The 21,343-nt window shown below is 39.8% G+C and overlaps 1 protein-coding gene across 3 annotated transcripts in view; it reads left to right on the plus strand.

The window, feature by feature from the left end:
• The window catches only part of ULK4 (unc-51 like kinase 4), a 449,508-nt gene that overhangs the window by 108,229 nt on the left and 319,936 nt on the right, over positions 1-21,343 (plus strand). For all 3 annotated transcript variants that reach the window (XM_064496686.1, XM_031470033.2, XM_064496685.1), the window contains exons 22-25: positions 103-230; positions 14,793-14,926; positions 16,609-16,730; positions 16,890-16,946. In XM_064496686.1, the coding sequence (XP_064352756.1) occupies positions 103-230; positions 14,793-14,926; positions 16,609-16,730; positions 16,890-16,946 (441 nt within the window). The remainder of the gene's footprint in view (positions 1-102; positions 231-14,792; positions 14,927-16,608; positions 16,731-16,889; positions 16,947-21,343) is intronic.

The following is a 21,343-nucleotide window of genomic DNA, read 5'->3' on the forward strand; positions in this document are numbered from 1 at the left end:
TTTTCTCTCATCTGTTTGGTTGTTATAATCTATTGACCCTTAGAGTTGATTGCTCTGCTTATTTCATGTTTTCTCAAAAAATACTTTTAATGTCTTCCACAGGATTTTGTCTCCACAATTATCCGTTTACTTGACAGCCCCTCGACTTCCATTAGAGCAAAAGCCTTCCTGGTTCTTTTATATATTTTGATTCACAACCATGAGATGCTGCTTTTCAGCTGCCAAGCGAGGTAAGATGTCTCCTGAATGGTTTTGCCAGTGACTTGAATTTGGCACCTGTTTAATTAGTTTTGTTAGCATTAATGTCTTGACCCCTGTGTACCTGGTATTGAACATTTTTTTGCTGGATTTTCCAGTGGGTTTAATTTTCCCTAGCACCTCAGTGTGGAAACAGCCAGAGAAGAGCCCTGGCACCGAAGCAGGTGCTGGGAAGTACCGGGAGCTTCCTAGATTGGAGCACAGTCCAAGGCCAGGTGTTACGTTGGTTCTAGTTTGCATCCTTGTGAGGCGTTCTTGGCTGGTGGTTCAGTCTTGGTTCTCCTTTGCGTAAGATTCTGGAATGAGTAGCTGAAAGCCGGGAGGAGCAGCCCTGTGAAGAAGAGGAAGAGGCAGGGCAGGGATGAGGAATGTATGGTCTGTCTGGTCCCCGAATGGGCAGACCTCTCATTCTCGCTGGGTTTCACCTCCTTCCTCTAAAAGGAGCAGCTGTCCTGATGCAACTCACATTCCCTTCACGCCCTAATGCTTCCTGATGGACGTCTTTGGGAGTCTGGTCCTTGCTTCTTTAAAACCCAGAGGAACTTGGAAAGTACAGTTTACTGTCTGTTTCTTGGTCTGGCTTTTTACTTGGTGTAGGGCACTGAGGGCATCCTAGAATTGCTGAGCTGGTTCTAGATTGGAGACTGGAGAATGTTTTTCCTGTTAACAGTGAGAGAGTAAATGTTGTAGAATTTATGGGTCAAAAGGAAAAATTGTGACTGTTATGTACATACTTACATTACAAGAGAGAAAACAAATTTCCACAAATTCTTTATTGGCATAATAAAAACGCTACTAATGAGTACTTTATTTTTTATAATACAGATCTAATGATGAAGAGAACAGAATTATTTTGGGGGAGAAGAGAGAACATACATAGATAAGTGAAAGAATGAAAGAGCAGAATTATATATTATTTATGAAGTTATTTTTATAAAACATGAAAATGACAAAACTATTTGTGTGTAAATGTATAAAAACTTAACAAAAGAAAAACATGTATGGAAAGATAATACCAAATTTGTTTCTGAGGAAGGTGAGGTTGGGATGTTGTTATATTTATTCATTCTTATTTTAGCCTTATTATTAATAAATGTGTTTCACTCCTGTAACTAAGGAAAAAATCTAACCAAAAAGAAAAAAACCCCAAAATTAAATGTTAGCAATAGACACCAGCTGATTTTGGAGATCTAAGGGAATCTTTAAGGCAATCAAAACCTCTTGTTTAGACTCTGTAGATTAAATTTAGTTACATAGATTACTCAGAAGCATGTAGGAAGCCAGTCTAGACTGTAGAAAAATGGTTGTTGTTTGTTTCTTTGTGCTTTGCAGCACAAGTGTTGCATTAGTGTGCATGTAAAATGCAATGCTGAATATAAAGATAGGGAAAAGGGAGGCCGACTTGAGGATAGAGAGATGTTTAAATTCTCTGTGATGGGTTTATATAGAGAAGCATTCTCCCTTCCACGCTTGGTCTTGGAACTCCACTGGCAGCTGGATTTCTGAGCTAACCGCCATGCTGTCCATCTGCCTGAGAACTGAAACCTCACATCAGTAGCAATGATAACCTTTGCAACATGATGTAGATTTTTTTTTTTCCCTGTTTACCGTCATCACCATCAGCCTTTTGTGGATTAAGTTTCAGCACATTTTCTATGATGTCAGCTCCCAAATCTATCTAGTATGACAGGCAGTGAAATTGAGCTGTCAGGATTAGATAAAAATGATATGATAGCCCCCAAATGTCCACCTGTTTCTCCAAATGGCTTCATACTCATTTTGGAAATGACATACAATAAAGTAAGGTCTTCTGTGTCTCTAGAAATGATAACCCTTTTAGAGGATGAATAGCCTTGTAAGTTCATTGTGTAAGTTTGCTGTGAGCCTGAGATGTCAGTGCCTCTGCATGGATCAGGTTTTCCTAGAGGTTTTTTTCCCCTTCCCCTTAGCATTGCTATTAATATGGTAATCAGTGGGGAAAAAAAGATCTGCTTTGATCTTAAAAGAAAGATTTTTTTTTAAAGAAACATTTACTCTGTATAATTGGTTAACTCTGTGGGAAAAAATTATTTTCTCAGTTTACACCATACAAAAGTCAATTCCAGATGGATTAAAGAATCATATACCAGGAAGAAACTATAAACAGCTGGAAGAAAGCATGTTTAAATATGGGCAAGGAAAGCTTTTCTGAGTAGAAAGCAATAAAAGAAACCATAAAAGGAAATAACTGTTAGTCTGACTGTATATAGTTAGAAACTTTTATATCCCCTGAAAGTCATAAATAAAATTTTATGCTAACAAAATCTGTAAATTTTTGCATCGTATTTAACATAGTTAATCTATGTACTGTAAAAAGAGTCATAAGAATATTCAGCCTCATTGGTAATCAGAAATGCAAATTAAAATGATATCCATCATAATATCAAATGAAGGAAGAAAAAAAAAAACCACCACTGTCTTACACCCAAAGTACAGCTAGAGGGGCAACTTTTAACCAGTCGGTGAGATTACCTTTTTGAAGGCATTTAAAAATGTGTATCACGAATCCCTGTGATTCAGTGGTCCCACTGTTACAAAGAAGCTGGAATCACAGATTGGTGCTTGTCTGAGAATGTCAAGTACCTGAAGGATCTGAACCTGCCTGTTGTTGGTTGCTGAGGTTTTCATTAGCTGTCGCCATTAGGTATCAAAGTACCTAGATGCCTTCCAGAGAATCTCCTGGGTGCTAGCTACCCCTGTCTGCCCTGGTGGCAGCAACACAATATTGCTTTGGTAATTAAGATCTTTCACTCTTAACCAATAGAGTAACCCTCTTCATTGCCCCAAGTGGAATTATCGTATGTCATTTGGTGGAAACCTCCCTTCCTTGAAACCAGTCCAGCAGAGCTCAGGGTCATGGAGACTGGAAGCAGAAATCCTGCTGTTAGGATTAGGGCTGTTAGGTATAATAGTGAGGGGCAGTCACTCCTACGTCTACACTTGATTACCAGACCTGTGTGTTTTGACTGTGGGGGAGGCAAACATGTAGATTTTGTTTGCTGATGGAAAACATATTCTTCACTGTTGTAAGAGAGCACCCATTTTTTTGTTGTGTTGTTTCCTAACTGGCACCTTGACTGAATTTGCGTGAGACCATTCCTCCTTTCCAGCAAGCTAGGTACTTCTGGGTGATGGGGTCCTTGTTGATGAGTAAATTTCATGGGCTTAATCTTATTGCCATGTTTCTTTTGCTATTAATAAGTTCTTTGATCAGTCATAGTGTTACACTGATCATCATGATGCTAAATAAGGCATGTGAGTCTGTGCTTAGTGGCCTTGGCATGTGGGCAGGAAAAGCAAATCCATTTCCAGGATAGGTAACTATGCCAGCAAGGAGAGATTCCTGCCCCTTCCATACACCAGCCTATTGCTGGGGACTGGCTGGTCTCCCTAGGATGTGGGGGCTCCGTGTTGGTTTCTTGTGTCGGCTGGAGTGGCTGTATCTAGCTCATCATTGATGAGAAGCGTTCCTTTTGCTGGGCTCATGTAGAGCCTCCATCATTGCTGCCTTGGCCATTTGTTATGTGGGTCCACGGTACAAACCCTGGGGTGACTGGAGAAAGTGTCTTGCCTGACATCGGCAGACCATGTCATCTACCTGATAACTGGAAGTCTCCTCTGAAGTAGAGGCCCTTTAGTGGTCATCCATATGGTACACAGACATCTCCATGCTTTGTGTCCATTCTGAGATGTCTACCCCACATACCTCTTTCCCAGAACTTCTTGTCACCAGCCTTCGAATCTTGTTCTTTGGAAGTCCGTGGACGTCCTACTAAGCTATTAGCCAGTGCCCATGAACCGGCATGCACCTGTACTTTTAGCCAGACCTCAGTTTAAACATAGGCTACGACAAAGTGTGTGGTGTGAAGTTCTGCTAACTGGGAGGGTGTCCTTTTCAAAGGACACCTGAGCCGTCTACTCATGCAGCTTACCGGTACCTGTTGAGGCTCATCTCCTACATGGATCCACCCACTTCATGATGGGTTACGCTGTGTGTGTCCAACCCTAGTGGCTCAGTGCGTCAGGCTAATAGTACAGTTCATGATGGGTTACGCCTGTCACGTGATCATTTGATGTCAGTCGTCATGTGTTCATTCTTTCTCAGGGGCTGTTTCTCAAAAGAACAATGATCTGCAGATGGGAATGTGACTTTGGTCTAGAACCCCGTCTTAGCCTGCTGGAGCTGCTGTAACAGACTTCCAAAGACTGGGAGCTTATGAAAGACAGAAATTTATTTCTCACAGTTCTGGAGGCTGGAAGTCCAAGATGAGGGTGCCAGCGTGGATTGGGTGAAGGCCCTCTTCCAGGTTGCAGACTTGTCCTTATATGCTCCCATGGAGGAAGAGACTAGGGACCTCCATGGGACCTCTTTCATAATGACACTGATTCCTTCGTGAGGGTTCTACCCTTATGACCTAAGTACCTCCTGACACCATCTCATTGGGTGTTAAGATTCTAATGTAAATTTTGAGGTGGACACAAACCTTCAGACTGTAGCAACCCAAAGATCTGTGTTATGATTCACTTATTGGTGATTCCTTGGGGCTCGGTGCATCACCCCTATTTTCTGCATATCCTCAGTATCACTAGATACGCTAGGTCATCAGGCCCCCGAGGCAGAGCAGCTTGTACTACAGACTGGAGTTGCAGCAGAGCCCTTGTTTGTTCGCTCCAGCTCCATCAGAAATGACTGAGTTGATGGGTGCCTCATAAAATGAGTCAGAGGGACACATTCAGATGTGGTTTGTATGTATTGCCTCCTTAGTTCACAAATGCCTCCTTTTTTTCGGTCATAATCAGTAGAAAAGTGACTAATTTGTCTTTGACCTGGAAGAATATCCCAGTGTGCTCCACCACTGAGCCCTAGAAACTTCACTGAGGGCTGGTAGACCCATGGATTTTTATGGGGTTTATCTTTCTCTCTTATGTCTTACTAAGCCAGGTAAAACCCTTGCTGCTAACTGTTCCTCAGGTCCAGTCAGCTTAATGTTATCAAGGCGCTAGGGTGCAAGTACAAGTGTGATGTTGGTGGGGCAAGGTGATGCAGATCTTTGCAGACTGTTCTATGGCCAAGAGCGGATTGGTCGTAAATTGGTGACATAGCTCAAAGGTAAGGCAGAGAGCATGTACTTTTTGCCCTGATGAGTAAAAAGCAAACACCTGCCTGCTGGTGGTTCTTCTAAATTCAGTCACAGCAAAAAGCCTTTGCCAGGTCAGTGGCAACTACGATGCTGGGTTGATGTTGATCAGCTCCAGTAGAGACACCAAACCTGAAACCGCAACTGCAATTGAAGTGACAACCTGTTTATCTTTTAGATAATCCACGGTCATTCTAGGTCCATCACAGTCATTTTTCTAAGATTCTGCACAGGCCAAATAGACAAATGGGATGTCGTAGATTTTATCATCCCCGTATCTTTCAGTGTTTTGATATTGGCATCAGTTTCTATGATTTGGTTTTCTATTGATATGGGTTATTAACTTTTTAGAGAGAGGATGTGCCAGGGACTTCTCTTTGTCCCTTTTTATCGTAATAGCCCTCGCTGCACAGATCAGTAGCCAGTGTGTGGATTCTGTTAGTTGCTAAATATGTCGATTCTGGTCACACATTCAGAAACTGAGGAGGTAACCGTGGAATAGGTCCATACATAGGGGTGGGTCAGTGTAATTTGAATTTGGTTTCAAACTGACTCTCACTTGACTATCATAACCTGAGAGAGAATGGCTTTAAATACAAACAGAAGTTTTGAATTGGATGAGGAGCTTGTTGAAGAGCCCATATTTAAAGGACATTGTTTTCCCTGAGGGGACAGAGCACAGATATAAGTTAAAGAATGTGCAGTAGACAGAGAAAAACGGGCATAGAGTGAAGTGAAGCAAATAAAAGTGTGGTGCTACGATTTTCTGCAGTAGTGCACGGTCTCAGCAGGGAACCAGTTGTAAGGTGGTCCAGGATGAATCCAAGCGGGGTAGATGAGCCACAGTTTGCAGCTTGTGTCAGTATCATACTGCATGTGGGAAGTTCTGCAGTAGAATAGACAGTGGAGCTGTCCATTGAAGGATACTGTGAGGTCATCAGAGCCTAAAGGGGAGGGAGGGTGCCTCGGAGGGTAGGAGTTGGGGGCAGGGGTGATGGCATCCTGGAGGAGCCTGGATTAAGTTAAAGCAAGGTGTGTGGTGTCTCCATTTGAAAAACCCATGTGATTGATTTCCCACAACGTGGCTGTGCCATTCTCTCAGTAAGAGACTGCTGGGATCTTGTTTCTTATTCACACCGTTTCCAAGCAGTCTGCTCTTTTCTCTTGAGTTCCTTTCTGTTTCTGCTCTTCACCAGCACACTTGGAACTCCTAATTGCCTGCCTGGCTTATTTCCTCTCTCGTCTTTTGTGCCACTACCAGAGGAGTATTCCTCGAATGCCTCTCTCATCAAGTCATTCCTACGCTTTAAAAAATGTCCTTTCTGCAATCTCCCAGTGGTCCTTCTCCTTTTAGTTAGCATGGCCTTCGTTTCAGGCTTGCTGATACTAGTGCCTTTAAAAATTGTTTGTAGGGTTGAGAAACTCACCACTTCTTACCAGCTCCCAAGACTACACTTGTCTTGTTCCCCCGCTGTTTATAGCTTACGGTGAGGCTGGGCTTCTCCCTACTTCCCAGGCAGGTTTTTCCTTCACGTGTGCTTGAGCCTTCCCTTAATCCGTTTATGTCTGCACTGTCATCTTTAGGAAATTCTTTACAGGTTCTGATTGTAAATGGTACTATTTCCTGTTTTTTGGGATAGTGTGGATTTCCTGTGGGAATACAAAAAAAAGGGGGGGGGAATAAAATGCTTGGGTTCAACTGGCCAACCTGAACCAGAATTTACCTTTGTAGTTGCAGGGCCCCCAGTAGGAAGTTAACGTACTTTCTTTGCCTTCATTCCACCTCCAACCCATCTTTGCTGGATCTCTGTCTTGTGCATCTTCCTGGCCCTCTTTTTTTCTCTTTCATTACTGTCCTGAAGTGATTTCATCTAACCCAGTGGATTCACATCCCATCTGTCTGTTGATGTGCACCTGTGTGACCTCTCCAAACTCTAGGCTTGTGTGACCTTAACATATTCAGTGGTCTGCCCAAGAGGAGTCTTCAAGTTGACAGAAATGAACCAAATCCACTCCCTAAGTCCATCTCCACTGCCCCAGACTCCCTCATCTCAGTAACACTTGGATTACTGTTCAGATTGTTGATCCTTTTAACCTGATCCCCTTGTAGAACACTAAGAAATAACATTTACAGTTTTGTTGTAAACAATTTTAAAGTGTTTATGGACACTACACTCAGAAGTTTCCACATTTCATTTCCTTCATAGAATGTGTATTCTTTCAGTAATAAATGTTCCCTTGTCGATAAAGTCAATTTATTCTACAGCCTTTGTAAACAGCTCCTGTAATGGAAAGGCACGGGGGAGAGCAGGGAGGCATGGAGCATCGTTCTAGAGTTAGTTTTATGTTGTTATAGCTCCCATCAGCCTCTTCTGTCTCCCAGCAGACGTAATGGGTGTTTTCTTATGTGTTAATAGTCTGTAGTAGTGGTTGAAAACAGTAGTTTTTGCCTTAAAGCATAGGATTTCATATTATGGTAATTAAGCAGCACATTATTAGACTTTGTAATAGATAATTTAAATTTTAGAAAAATAGATTCCTTGTAGACAAGTGTGAGTTAGCTTTTTATACTGTGTGAATTTTGATGGGATTTCTTTTGGATTCTCTGATTTCCTCTCTAAAAGATGAACATTTCCATTTTCTCTGCCCTCTGTTTCTGCGATCCCTGTTACTTACATGAAAGATTTCCTGGAGTAGGGAAAGAAACCGACTTTGAATCGGCTCAGCCTTTGACTGGATTAAGGTGATTCAGGGTTATACGTAAATCCTGCCTGGAGAAGTCTAATCCCACACCTCAAAATAGCCTTCCACTTTTCACAGATTGCATATATAGAGTCTAACATGCCAGAGAAAGCAGTCAGGACTACAAGGAGATAAGATACAACGCAAAAACAAACAAATGAGGTAAACTGCATATCCCCAGAGGTTACAGACCTTAAATACAGACCTTAAAATAATTATGATCAATATATTGAAGGAATTTGTAAGATGGAGAATTTCCATAGATAACTAGAACTATAAAGACAAACAAACCGGATGTCTAATAACCGAAATTAAGGGCTCAGTGGACTGGGTTAATTGCAGATTAGACACAGCTGAATAGAGCATTAATATAGTGTGCTGATGTCATCTGGGATCGACAGACACAAAAGGATGGAGAACATGGAGAAAAGCAGAAGAGACAGAATGGGGAAATGGTGGTTTTTACAATAAATGGTGCTGGATTACTTTGCTGTCAATATAAGGAAAAAAACCCTTATGTCTAAATTACACTGTACTAAGAGGTTGATTCGTGTAGATTGCATATTCAAATGTAAGGTGATAAAACCATAAAGCTTCCTGTAGGTAACAAATGAAGATCTCTTCAGGACCTTGGAGTAGACCAAGATTTTTTGGCAGGACACACAGAGCACTGTCATAAAGGAAAGAATCGATATATTGAATTACCTTAAAATCAGGAACTTCTCTTCATCAAAAGGCATTACTGAAAAAGTAACCAGACAAGCCATAGAGTAAGGGAGAGTATCTGCCACATGTATAATCGACAGTGGGCTTTTAACTAAAATACAAAAGAACTGAAGGGCAGAAAACTCAGCAGAAAAATGAGCACAGACTTGAATAGGAACTTTACAAGGTTGGATATCTTCAAATGGCCATATAACACATGAAAAGATGTGTTATTAATCATCAGGAAAATACAGTTTAATCACAATAAGTTACCAGTGGATACCCATCAGAGTGACTATAGTTAAAAAGCCCAGTAATGCAGAATTGGGGCGAGGAGGCAGAGCAACTGGAATTCCTATGCTTATGCCTGTTGCAGTGTAAATTGACTTCATCACTTTGGAAAACTGATCCCCAGCAGTGTGTACTAAACTGGAGTGAGGCATGCCTTGTGATCCAGCAGTTTGACTTCCAGGTACATATACAACAGAAATGTTTCCATACATCCAGTGTCAGATATGCTTGGCAGTATTCTTAAGTTGAAACAGCCCCAGTGTCTCTCAACAGTAAAATGAATTATGATATAGTCACACATGGGAATACTACATGGTGATGAAAAAGAGCACAGATGAATATCAGCAAATGCAATGTCACACAGAGAAGCCATGCACTCAGATAACTGGTAACGTTTGGTCTGGTCATGGTGAAGAGCTGAGGGAATGACAACCTGTTTTAGAAGTTCTCACTGCATGAGCAGAATTTGTTGACTTTATATTTCACGCAAAGGTCATCTGTATGGCTATGTTTGACATGATCAATATTTCTAGGATGTCTCTCTTGGGCCAGTTGGTTTCACAAGAGCATGAAGATAAATTCTTGTAGATTTTTTTTTTGAAGTGTAGTCGGTTTACAATGCTATGTTAATTTCTGGTGTACAGCATCGTGATTCACTTATACACACACACACACACACACACAGACACACACACACACATATTCCTTTTCATATCCTTTTTTATTATAGGCTATTGCAGAGTATTGAGTATAGGACCCTGTACTATACAGTAGGACCTTGTTGCTTATCTATTTTATATATAGTAGTTAGTATCTGCCAATCTCAAACTCCCAATTTATCTATTCCCACCCCCTTTCCCCTTTGGTAACCATAAGCTTGTTTTCTACGTCTATACGTCTGTTTCTGTTGATAAATAAGTTCATTTGTGTCTTTTTTTTAGATTCCACATAAGTGATGTCATATGGTATTTTTCTTTCACTTACTTAGTATGACAATATCCAAGTCCATCCATGCTGCTGCAAATGGCATTATTTCATTCTTTCTTGTGGTTGAGTAATACTCCATTGTGTGTGTGTGTGTGTGTGTGTGTGTGTGTGTGTGTGTATGTATCACAACTTCTTTATCCAGTCATCTGTCAGTGGACATTTAGGTTGTTTCCATGTCTTGGCTTTTGTAAACAGTGCTGCTGTGAACACTGGTGCATGTATCTTTTTGAAATAGAGTTCCCTCTGGATATATGCCCAGGAGTGGGATTGCTGGATAATATGGTAAGTCTATTTTTAATCTTTTGAGGAATCTCCATATTGTTTTCCGTAGTGGCTGCAACAAACTACAGTCCCACCAGCAGTGTGGGAGGGTTCCCTTTTCTCCACACCCTCTCTAGCATTTATCATTTGTGGACTTTTTAATGGTTGCTGTTCTGACCAGCATCACCTAAAATTTTCTTTTAGAAATTGGCTCTGTAGGACAGTGATACTACTTGATGTTTTAAAAACATTTAACTACTTGATGTTTTAAAAACATTTTAATTTAAGTTTTGAATAGATAACTCATACTCATGGTTCATAAACCAAAAAAATTAAAAAAGAAATGAAACACCTCATCCTCCACTGCCCCAGATCAGCATCATGCAAAATTAAGCATTATTGTTACTTATGTATCTTGGCAGAGTTTTCTTTTTAATCCAAGCAGAAGGGAACATAGATTCTATTCCTCTAGTTACACAGAATCATACTATTTTGAACTTTGCTTGTTTTACTTAACGTATCTTGTAGTTCTATCCAAAATATGTGTAGAGTGGCCTCATTTTTTTAGATAGCTACATTGTAATGATGAATTATATTTTATTTAACCAGTTCTCTTTTGCTGGACAGTTTCCACTTCAAATTTTAGTGTGTGTCATGTGGTCAAGTATATCTATAGAATAATACCTTCCTAGAGGAGGACTTATGTACTAGATTTAAAATATTGAAGCTACTACCAATCTAGCTCTTTATGGGATGTCTACCAAGTTACATTTCCCCCAGCAGTGGACTAGAGTATTGGTATCCTCAGAATCTCCATAATCTTTGCTACCAAACTTTCTAACTTTTGGCCATTTGACAGGTTAAAAAAATCATTTTAATACGTATTTCTCTTACTATGGGCCAAGTGGAGCATCTTTTTGCTGGGCCATTATATTTTCTTTTCTAATCCCATGATCATTTTTTCTCTTGCTTTGGTAGTATTTTCTAATTGATATCTGAGAGCAATGTATATGTGTGCATGTATGTGTATGTAAATATGAGTGTGTGCACACATATAATAGCCTTCTGCGATAGGAGTTGGAAATATTTTTCCCAATTTGTCTTACAAGTTTTTTTTTTTTTACAAGGTTTTTTTTTTTTTTTTTTGGTGGTTCTTTGTTTTTGGCAGGGGGAGGTAATTAGGTTTATTTATTAGTAGGGTTTTGTTTTTTTTTTAAATGGAGCTACTTGGGATTGAACCCAGGACCTCGTGCATACTAAGTAGTCTCTCTACCCCTGAGCTACACCCTCCTCACCTGTCTTACAAATTCTTTAGCTTTATTGAGATGTAATTGACGTGTAAAATTTTAAGACATTTAAAATGCACATTGTGGTGCTTTGACACACATATACCTTGTGAAATGGTCCTTTATCTAGTTAACTTATCTGTCACTTCATGTATTTATGTTGTCTTGTTTCTGTTTTTGGTGGGAACATGTAAGTTGTACTCTTCTAGCAGATTTCAACCACACAATACAGTGTTCTCAGCTATAGTCAGCATGTTTTCTGTTAGATCCTCAGACCATATTTATCTGGTAGCTAAAAGCTGGTACCCTTATACCAACTATGTATCTGTTGTTGACCAAATGGGAGAAATGTTTGTCCCCAATTTATTTGTCTTTTGATTTTCCTCATGGTATCTTTTCCTAAGCGGAAGTTATTTTCACTTCTTAGATAATCCAGTGGTATAAATTTCAAACATATATGAAATAGTAGATTAAGAAAAAGGCCTGGGGAAAAATAAGGACCAAGGAATTGATGTGGAGAACCAGGTAAAGTCTGATGGCGATTTCAACAGCAATATGTATCTATTCAGCTAATGCTTGTTGAGCCCTTGTTTTGTGTGAAGAACTCTATGCCCAAAAGTGGAATGATGTTCTGGTGAGCAAAATCAGGTACAGTCCTTGCCCTTGGGTATTTTTAAATTTACTGGAATGACAAACATCAGATCATAAAAAATATATATATAAAGAAATGGCAGTTGGGCCTTAATTAAGGGCCTTAATGTATTCTACGCTGTGAGACAATGTCATAGATTTAATTTAAGGAAGTCAATGAGAACTGCAGTGACTTATGAAATATGGCACAGCGGGGAGAGAAGAGGCATGCAGGCAGAGAGGCAGTCCCTTGCTGCTGGGGGAGGTACTGCATTTGAGGGACTGTAGGAAGAACAGTCTGACTGGAGGGGAGGGAGAGCAAGAGGAAGCTGGGGAGATATCTGGGGTCCAGACCCCATAGGCGTTGTGGGTTATGATAGGGAGCTTTAAGAACTCCTTTGTTAAGAAAAGTGATTCCACTTAAGGGTTTTAAACATGCAAGCAATTTGGGGGACAAGATTTTTACCGAACTCAGGTTTGCCTGCTCGCCCCTTGAAAGCCAGTGCAGTGGAGGGAATCTGCCCACGTGTAACATCAGCAGCCTCTGTGCAGATACACAGAAAGTTGATCATTGGATTCATCCAGATCATGGGGATACCTGGGTGTAAAGAAAAGAAAGGGCAAGAGTGTAATGAAATGACAGAGGGTGGGTTGTAATTGAAACAGGGAGTAAGTGAAGAGAAGGAAGCCCTGATGGCTTGGGAGAAGATGTCCTGGATTCAGTTAGTGGGAGGGGAGTTCCCAGGAGGTTAAGGAACTGTCATAGTCAGAGAACTTGCAAGTAGGAATATGAGCAGATTGTGGTCAGAAGGCACGTTTGAAATTCTTACCTTGGAGGGGATGCGGTTAAAACGCCACAATCCTTAACACTGGAAAGGCTGTAGTTCTGCAGATGGTGTGGCTGGGCAGGGAGATATCAGGCAACTCATCTTGGGGAACAGAAAAGGAAGACGACATTTTTCTGGTCCTGCTCCTTAGAGTGGGTTGATGGAACAGGTGTCAGCTAATCAAGAAGTTGTTGGGGTTGCTGCAGAATCCTGGGAGCCCCCCAGCTGGCTGGCTGCCCAGGCTGGTCCCATTAATTTCATCACATCTTACATCACACCACATTTTACATGAAGGCTTTTTTTTTTTTCACATGAAGTTTTCAGATTCCACTTACCATCAAATAATAGATGGTTCTGTGGTTTACTCATCAGAAGTTACGTGCTCCAAATTCATTGTCATGTTAACACCTGTCTGCTGACTCATCAGTATTTGCTCCGCATTTTGACCATATTGGGTAGAATGTGACTAGGGCTGTAATCAGTGACTAAAACAGGGATGCTAACTGGCTTATATGGAACTTGAAACTTCTGATTTGGTTTCATCCCCACGTGTTTATTAACAGGGCTCCAAATCATAGTAAGCAGGGAAGGCAAAAGCGAGCACAGATCTCCTAAGAAAACTACATAAATGCTAAGTGTTAAGATTTCAGTGTGCTTTACGTGTATGTATCATGTACAGAACCACTGCTCTCAGTTTACAGTGGGAGTTTTTGGAAGTTGTGAGAAATAGAAGTTGGATGGATAAGTGATTGCAACAGAGCTGGAGAGATGGGTTGATGGCAGGGGAGTCCAGCAAGGGAGATGGCAGTAAAGGGGCTTTCTTGTATGAAATCAGGAAACTCATTGCTCTTTAGAGAGTTGAGGGGACCAGGAACTTGGGGAGATAACTAGTGGGTCCAGCAAAGGGGATGCAACGTGGGCCTAAAACTTTTCAATAATACCCTAAGTATCTAGAGTGGTGTATACAGTGTATCCCTCTGTCCCCTAGTTCTGGATTGGAGGCAGTTGGTTCAGAGATTGATGTTTAATGAATGCCAGTGGTTTGAAGAAGAAATAGGTTTATTAAGTGACAGATATCATAAAACCAGTGGACAAAAGGGCAGGTGAAATCCAGATGTTCTCATGGTGTCTGCTATCTGTGTCACCCGGTGTTGAAAGTTTTTCTTGGGATTTATATACACAATTTAGTGAAAGAACAGGAATTCATGTGACTTGCCTGGGATTCCAAGCAACTTTAAGACTGATGACCAACAAAAGTGCAGACAACTTGTGGTTCTACTTTGAATCTTTGAAACATTAAAGCCCTCTTCTCTCCAGATGCCTTTGATTGCCTTTCATCTGTCATGTGAAGAGTGTGGTTTCTTTTCACGGGCCAAAGGCAGATGAAGTCAGGGCATTGTTTTGTAATACACTGGCAGAGATATTCAAAGTCGCCATATTTTCTCTCTGCATAAATGTTTCAATTTTTCTAAGGCAAGAATAGACTGCCTGACAAGTTGCTACAAATCTAAATGTCAACATGCCTGGGATTGTGCCCCCTGGAAGCACTTGCCTTGGTGGCATTTTCAGACAGATGCTATCAACTGTTTTATCATGAGAGGTAATATTCTGCCCTTTCCTGTGTGTAGACTGGTGATGTACATCGAGAGAGACAGCAGAAAGACCACTCCAGGCAAAGAGCAGCAAAGCGGCAATGAGTACCTGTCCAGATGCCTGGACCTCCTCATCCGTCATATCGTGCAGGAGATGCCGCGAATCCTGGGTAAATTGGAGTTTCATTCTCAGGCTCCTTGCAGCTTACCTTTCTCTGACTTGGCTTTTAGGCATCACCTTTTTTTTTATTCTTACTGATCTGTTTTTCCAGGCAAGTGCAATGACACTTTTTCTTGAATGTATAGTTTCATAATTTCAATGTGCCTTATCTGTTTTCCTAATTATTCTATGTCCATGACATGATTGAGGCAATGAACAGGCTAAAGGTTACACTGAGGTGTTATCTGTGGTAAACTGGCAGTTTTTGAAAATAAACAGAAGGAAAACATTTAAAAATCTTTAATGCTTAAAATTGGACTTAGGCTATTATTTTAGGTAACTTTTTTCAAGATTTCTCTCTACCCAATTCTGAAGAAAAGTATGTTCCCTTCAGGTTACAACCACAAATCTATTTTTTGTTACAAGGATTTAAAAATGCATAGGCATTAACATTTAATATGAAAGAATTTTGATATTAAAGTTCAAAGTTTAAAAATCTCTCTGAAAAATTTAAGGTGAAAATAATAATGATTTACAAAGGATGTTTATTATAGTTAACAAAATTCATTACTCCATTGTTATTTACAGAAATTAAAATAATCTAAGGAATGTGTACATTTAGTTTAACTCTCAATCCATGCTTTTCCAGCAGATGTTGCTATAAACCAGACATGTTTAAAATGTTAAATTTGATCCAACCCATTATGGTAAAAGATTCTTAGACTCAAAAATTCAGAATATGAAGTCTAAGTAATGAAAATATCGTCATGGCTGATTGACAGTAACTTTTTTGCTCCTTACTAATACTGTAGGTTTTTGCCTATTAATGACTGAAAAATAGAGCATTTCAGTATTAACAATTTATTGTAACCTTTTTAAACTCTTCAACCCGAAGGCCATGGTTTTGTCAGTTGGTAGTTGGGTTTGGTATTATCTGACTCATCTTGTTTTATGATATAATGTTAACATTCAGATATCCACAGAACAAGTTTTATTTTTCACTGGGCTTGCCATCCAATGAGAAGTTTTGGGAATTGGTCTCTTATTACTTACATTCTATTCTGTTATTAAAAAATTCTGATCTATAATCTGTTCACTTAAAAACTTTTTAAATAATGTTTTCCTGTTGACAAAAGTAAAGAGTGCTCATGGTTGAAATTTGGAAAGTACCAAAAAAGGAAGAAAAATTGTTTTTTTATATGTATTTTTATTGAAGTATAGTCAGTTTACAATGCTGGGTCAATTTCTGGTGCACAGCATAATGCTTCAGTCATACATGAACATACATATCTTCATTTTCGTATTCTTTTTCACCATAAGTTACTACAAGATATTGAATATAGTTCCCTGTGCTATACAGTATAAACTTGTTTATCTATTTAATATGTATTAGTATCTGCAAATTTTAAACTCCCAATTTATCCCTTCCCACCACCTTCCCCCACTGGTAATCATAGAAAAGTCATTTCTAAATTTTATTTTAAATTTCCTAGTGAAAGGTCAGGTTTATATCCATTCTGTCCCCGGAGGCCACAGCTTTCAGTTGTAATTCAAGAGTTTGAATTAAATGATGCAGCTTCTACCCATTTCTTTTATTTGGAGATTAGTTACCTTAGCCATCCCATTAGAGTTCAAGCAGCAACCAGTGGTCCCTAAGTACTTTTGGCCTTTAACCTCACGTGTGCTTTGCAGGTGACATTCTTAACGCCTTGGCTAACGTGTCTGGTCGTAAACACCCATCCACGGTTCAAGCGAAGCAGCTGAAGATGTGTCTCCCACTGATGCCTGTAGTGCTTCACCTTGTAACTTCTCAGGTATCATCCCGTGTGGGGAAAAAATATAAATGTGACTCCCTTCTTTGCTAACTGGAGGTCAGAAGCATCAACTCAGAACATTCTCTTTTTTTTTTTTTTTTTTTTTTTTTCATGTACATGGCTTTCGGGATTTAATCTCTGGAAACTCTCATCACACAGGTATTTCGACCTCAAGTTGTAACCGAAGAGTTCCTTTTCAGTTACGGAACAATTCTTGTGAGTACCGCTGAATTTTCATGTTCCTAATAAAAATGTGGCTCTCTCTACTGTTGGTGGAATCTGGTGTCAGAATGAAGTAATTTAAAAATCCTAGTGGTATTTATTTGTCTCTAGGGAAGTGACCTTTTTATATTTTTATCTGTTGATGGTAATGTAGTTTGACATTTGGGGAAAAATACATTCTCTCCTGATAATGCATTTTGTTCAGAGACAGACCCAAGTAGGGTAAATAGGTCCATAGAAAACATTTTCTTAGATTTTGGTATGAAACATCATGAAATAATTTAAAATAATAAAACTGGTAAGAATGGAATTCTGGGAATATGTTAACTATCGTTTACTTTGGCTAACAGTGTCCAATTACATACAGTGTCTCTTTTTTGTGATGGCATTTCTCTAAGCTCAGGTTAACCTTTGCTTTAGTTTAATTTTGATGTGATGAATAGCAATGAAAAACAAATCATTGTATTATCTTTTACTTCAGTTTTTGCTCACAGAAAATAGTCTTTTGTTCAGGTTGTAGCTGGTGAATTATGTTACCTTTTTCCCCTGCCTGGAATGGTTACAGTATATTCTATTGGTGAAATGAGGATCTATACAAAGGGAAAGCTAAGACATTTGTCACCCAGCATCTCTGGTCTTACTCTGATATTAATAATGAACACTGAACTGAGATTTTCAAAATGCTGTATCATACAGGTATCTAGTTAAAATGAAATAAACATCTCAAGTTTATTGTTGGTTGAGAATGAAAAAAAAAACAAACAAACAAAAACAAACGGTAGCCACCCACAAGTGAGAATTTAGTTTTGTAGAAAGTTCATCATAGGGTGAAGTATGGTGTTTGGAAGCAAGAATGTTGAGCAGATAGAAGTCACTGGCTGTCAGTAAGCAGTGTGTTTAGGCGGTGCACTAGGGATCCCTTTGCATTCAGTTTCAAATCTTTATTATCCTTGAATCTTGAATTCCACAAAGTACATAATTTTGGTAGTACATTCATGAATTTGAAAATTATTAGAATTTTGTCTGCCACTTCCTTTAGTTCGCTTTTTAAAAATCTTTTTAAAAGTACAATAGGGGCACCATTTATAGCAGGACTATAATTCTGTATAAGTCCATTACACGGACATACTTACGCATGAAAATAGTAATTTTGCCCTTGCAGCCCACCTTGGAAAATTTTGGCACAGTGTTTGTTTGTTTGGGATAGGTACAGTTGTCCTGTGTTCATTCTCTTATTTTTATCTTGTGTAGTACTTTGTTCTACGTTAACTGAGTACACTTTAGGCATCCAGGAAACTGTGGAGGATCTCCAATATAAGAGTCTATAAGGCCTTTGGGGAATTACATATATATCTTTTAGGGGAAACACATCTGCTCCATGTAATGCTATATTTAGAAACAAGGGAGGGGGCCACACTCAGGATGGGCCTCCTCACCTCCCAGGAGTAGGTGCACCCTTTGCACATTGAGGGTGTTCTGTAGGGCTCTGTAAAGGTTTTCTTAACGTACGTACTTTCAGGGGATGGAAAATTAACTTGCCTGGTTCAAAGGTAATCATGATAGTGAAAATTCTTCCACAGTCTTTTCTGTGATAATGTCACTCAAGTAGAGGGAGTTTAGGCACATAAAATGGAAAAGATCTTTTGACTCTCTTCTGGCTATTTTCCTAGTTGAAGTCATGGCCAGTCCCAGAGTTTTTTTCTTTATTTTTCTTACCTCATCTGTTATTTGGCCTTAGCTGTGCATTCATCTTTCTTTACTCATTGTTGATGGCAGCGATGAGACACTAATCAGGGGAGAGAAGTATTGGCTAAAATTAAGGACCTGGATATAGTTACCGACACAGTTCTAGAGCGTGTTACTGTGAACTGTTGAGTGTTCGATGTTGCTTCTGGGAGTTAACTCAGTTTATCCAGAAGATGCCAAAAATACTGGAGTCACAGTGCCCCTCTGATGCCACAGTCAGCTTCTCCGGCAGCCTACAGCCCCTGGGAGGTTCACTGTGCAGATTAGTACATTAAAGCCTCTTGAGTTTTCTGTTTTAAAAGAATTAAATTTTGCTTAGGCAAAGCTTTCCTGAAATTATTTGAGAGGTTTTTTGTTTGCTTTTTGTGGGATGGGGAGGCTGCACAGCTCTCAGTGTTTTGTAGACTAGTGTGCAGGATGGCTTCATGGAACTGGCCCGAGCACAGTGCTTCTCCTGTCCTGGTAGCATGAGAGAGCAGACCATTTGTATGTACATCCTTAGCACTGTGTTTTGAAAGCCTTATTGTTCTATCGAGATAAATATTAGTTTTAGTATTTTTCGAAGTGTATCTGGTTGAGTAGCTACTGTATTATGGCAGGCCTGTTGTCCTTTTATATTTTAAAAATGAACCTTGATTTGAGGTGTTCAAGCTTGGTCCACAGTTAGCAGCTGTATCTAACAACCTCTTGGGCTTCCACTAAAGGAGCTCTCCAGGAGCTGCTGGCCTGCCTGGGGTGGTAAGGACACAGCAGTCAGGGTTGGTGTGATCTCCACTCTTTAGAAGGGTCTTGAAGGTGCAGACTGGAGAGGACTTTGGAGTTGTGCTTCCTTTTGGCTTCAGTTTGACCTAGAGATAGCTTTTGTTTTCTTTGGTAGAAAAATTCAGGATACTTTTTACCTCTGGAGACATGAATATAGGAATTAACTTCTTATAAACATTTTTTTCTAAAGTAAAATGAAGGCTTGGTCTCCTTATATTTTAAAGAGGCAAGTGTTTGTAAGCAGTTTAGCAGGACACTTTTAAATCATTATTAAGCCTTCAAAGGGTCCAGAACAAAGAGGACTACACACCTGACAGTTGCTGTTTTCACTTCTTATTGGCGGAAGCAATGAGCCATCATACCTGCCTCCCTCTTCAGTAAAAAAAAAAAAAAAAAAAAAAAAGACAGGATGCTTGTTAGCAGTAAAGCATCTGGGGGAGTGCTGTGGGGAGTTCACCATAGTTGTTTTGGGCTGAAAAATGGGAAGTAATGACATTAAGGATATCTGAGAACTTATGATGTATGTTAACCCAATGTTCACGGTGCTGCCTGTGTCTTTCTGAAAATGCTCTAGATTAATGAGCTGAGGACGAGGACTTGGTTGTGTTTGTTCTTAAGTTCTGGCCTCATTAGTTTACAAAAGTACAGTGGTTGTGCAGTGGTTATAGTTTTCTACAAAAAGGCATCAAGATCCGAAATTTTAAATAAAAGAAATGGTAAAATTATCCTGTTAGATTTTAACACGAGAATATAATTGTAATCTCCATCATTAATAAATCTACTTACCCTGGGCACTGAGCTAATTATTAAAAGAAAAGACATTCTCCCTGCCCTCTGCAGATTTTTATTTGAAGTGAATGTTGGTTTGTTGATAGATTTTGACTTAAGTTGTAGCAGATAAAGCAGAGAGAGTAATACTCTTACATTTAAAAAAATATGATACTATGTACTTACTCATTGCCACACAAATGTTATTGTTGTGAGATTTTTTCCCCTTTAAAATTTTTTTAAATTTTAATTTTTATCAAAGTGTAGTTGATTTGCAACGTTTCAGGTGTATAGCAAAGTGATTTAGTTATACATATATATACATAAATTTTCATTTTCTTTTCCATTATAGCTTATTACAAGAAATTGAATATAGTTCCCTGTGCTATACAGTAGGTCCTTGTTAAAAAAATTTTTTTTTAAACAAACCTTGAATTCATATACCCAACTTGCTTAGAGAACTTATTGTCAGCTTCTCTGAAGTACTGAGTAACACTGAAGAGCACTGGTCGACCTGGAGGCACAGCTCACCCTTTGTCTCTCTAGATGGGGCTGTTTTCTGCCCCACAGTCCTCCACCCAGTGAGCCTGCCTGTGGAGTAAGTGTCCATCTCTTTTGCTCCCCTGCTAATAAAACTGCCAGCTTTTAAGCTCACACCCTCAGAAGATGGCCTTGCTGCCCCCTGTGCTGTGGTTGTCTCTGGATTTTTCTGGGTCATTACCTCTCACTCTCAAAGTCATTTAGCATTGGGCTGGCATACAAGGTCTCCATGCTGCCCCTGTCATTCTTAGAGAATCAGAAAACCCCATGGAGGACGCTTGCAACACCTTAGCCTCTCAGCTCCTCAACCACCTCTCTTCCCTCCAGCTTGTCTTTCCCTCCCTCGGCTGCCTACACCCATGGCCTTATTTTCAGCATCACGCTGTCTAGCGACCACACCTGATTTTCAGCTCACTTCCTCCTCTCCTCCCCATCTCCAACAGCCCTTTCCTCTGAGACTTACATTGGTCTCACACATTGCATTCACCACTGTACCCTCCTGGGGCCTAGTGACTTCACTCCCCTCTTTCTCAGCTTAGAGTCCCGGGTTCAGCCCCCATCACTGCCTTGCAACA

Source organism: Camelus dromedarius, chromosome 17 (genome assembly GCF_036321535.1).
Source record: "Camelus dromedarius isolate mCamDro1 chromosome 17, mCamDro1.pat, whole genome shotgun sequence".
Taxonomy (NCBI): domain Eukaryota; kingdom Metazoa; phylum Chordata; class Mammalia; order Artiodactyla; family Camelidae; genus Camelus; species Camelus dromedarius.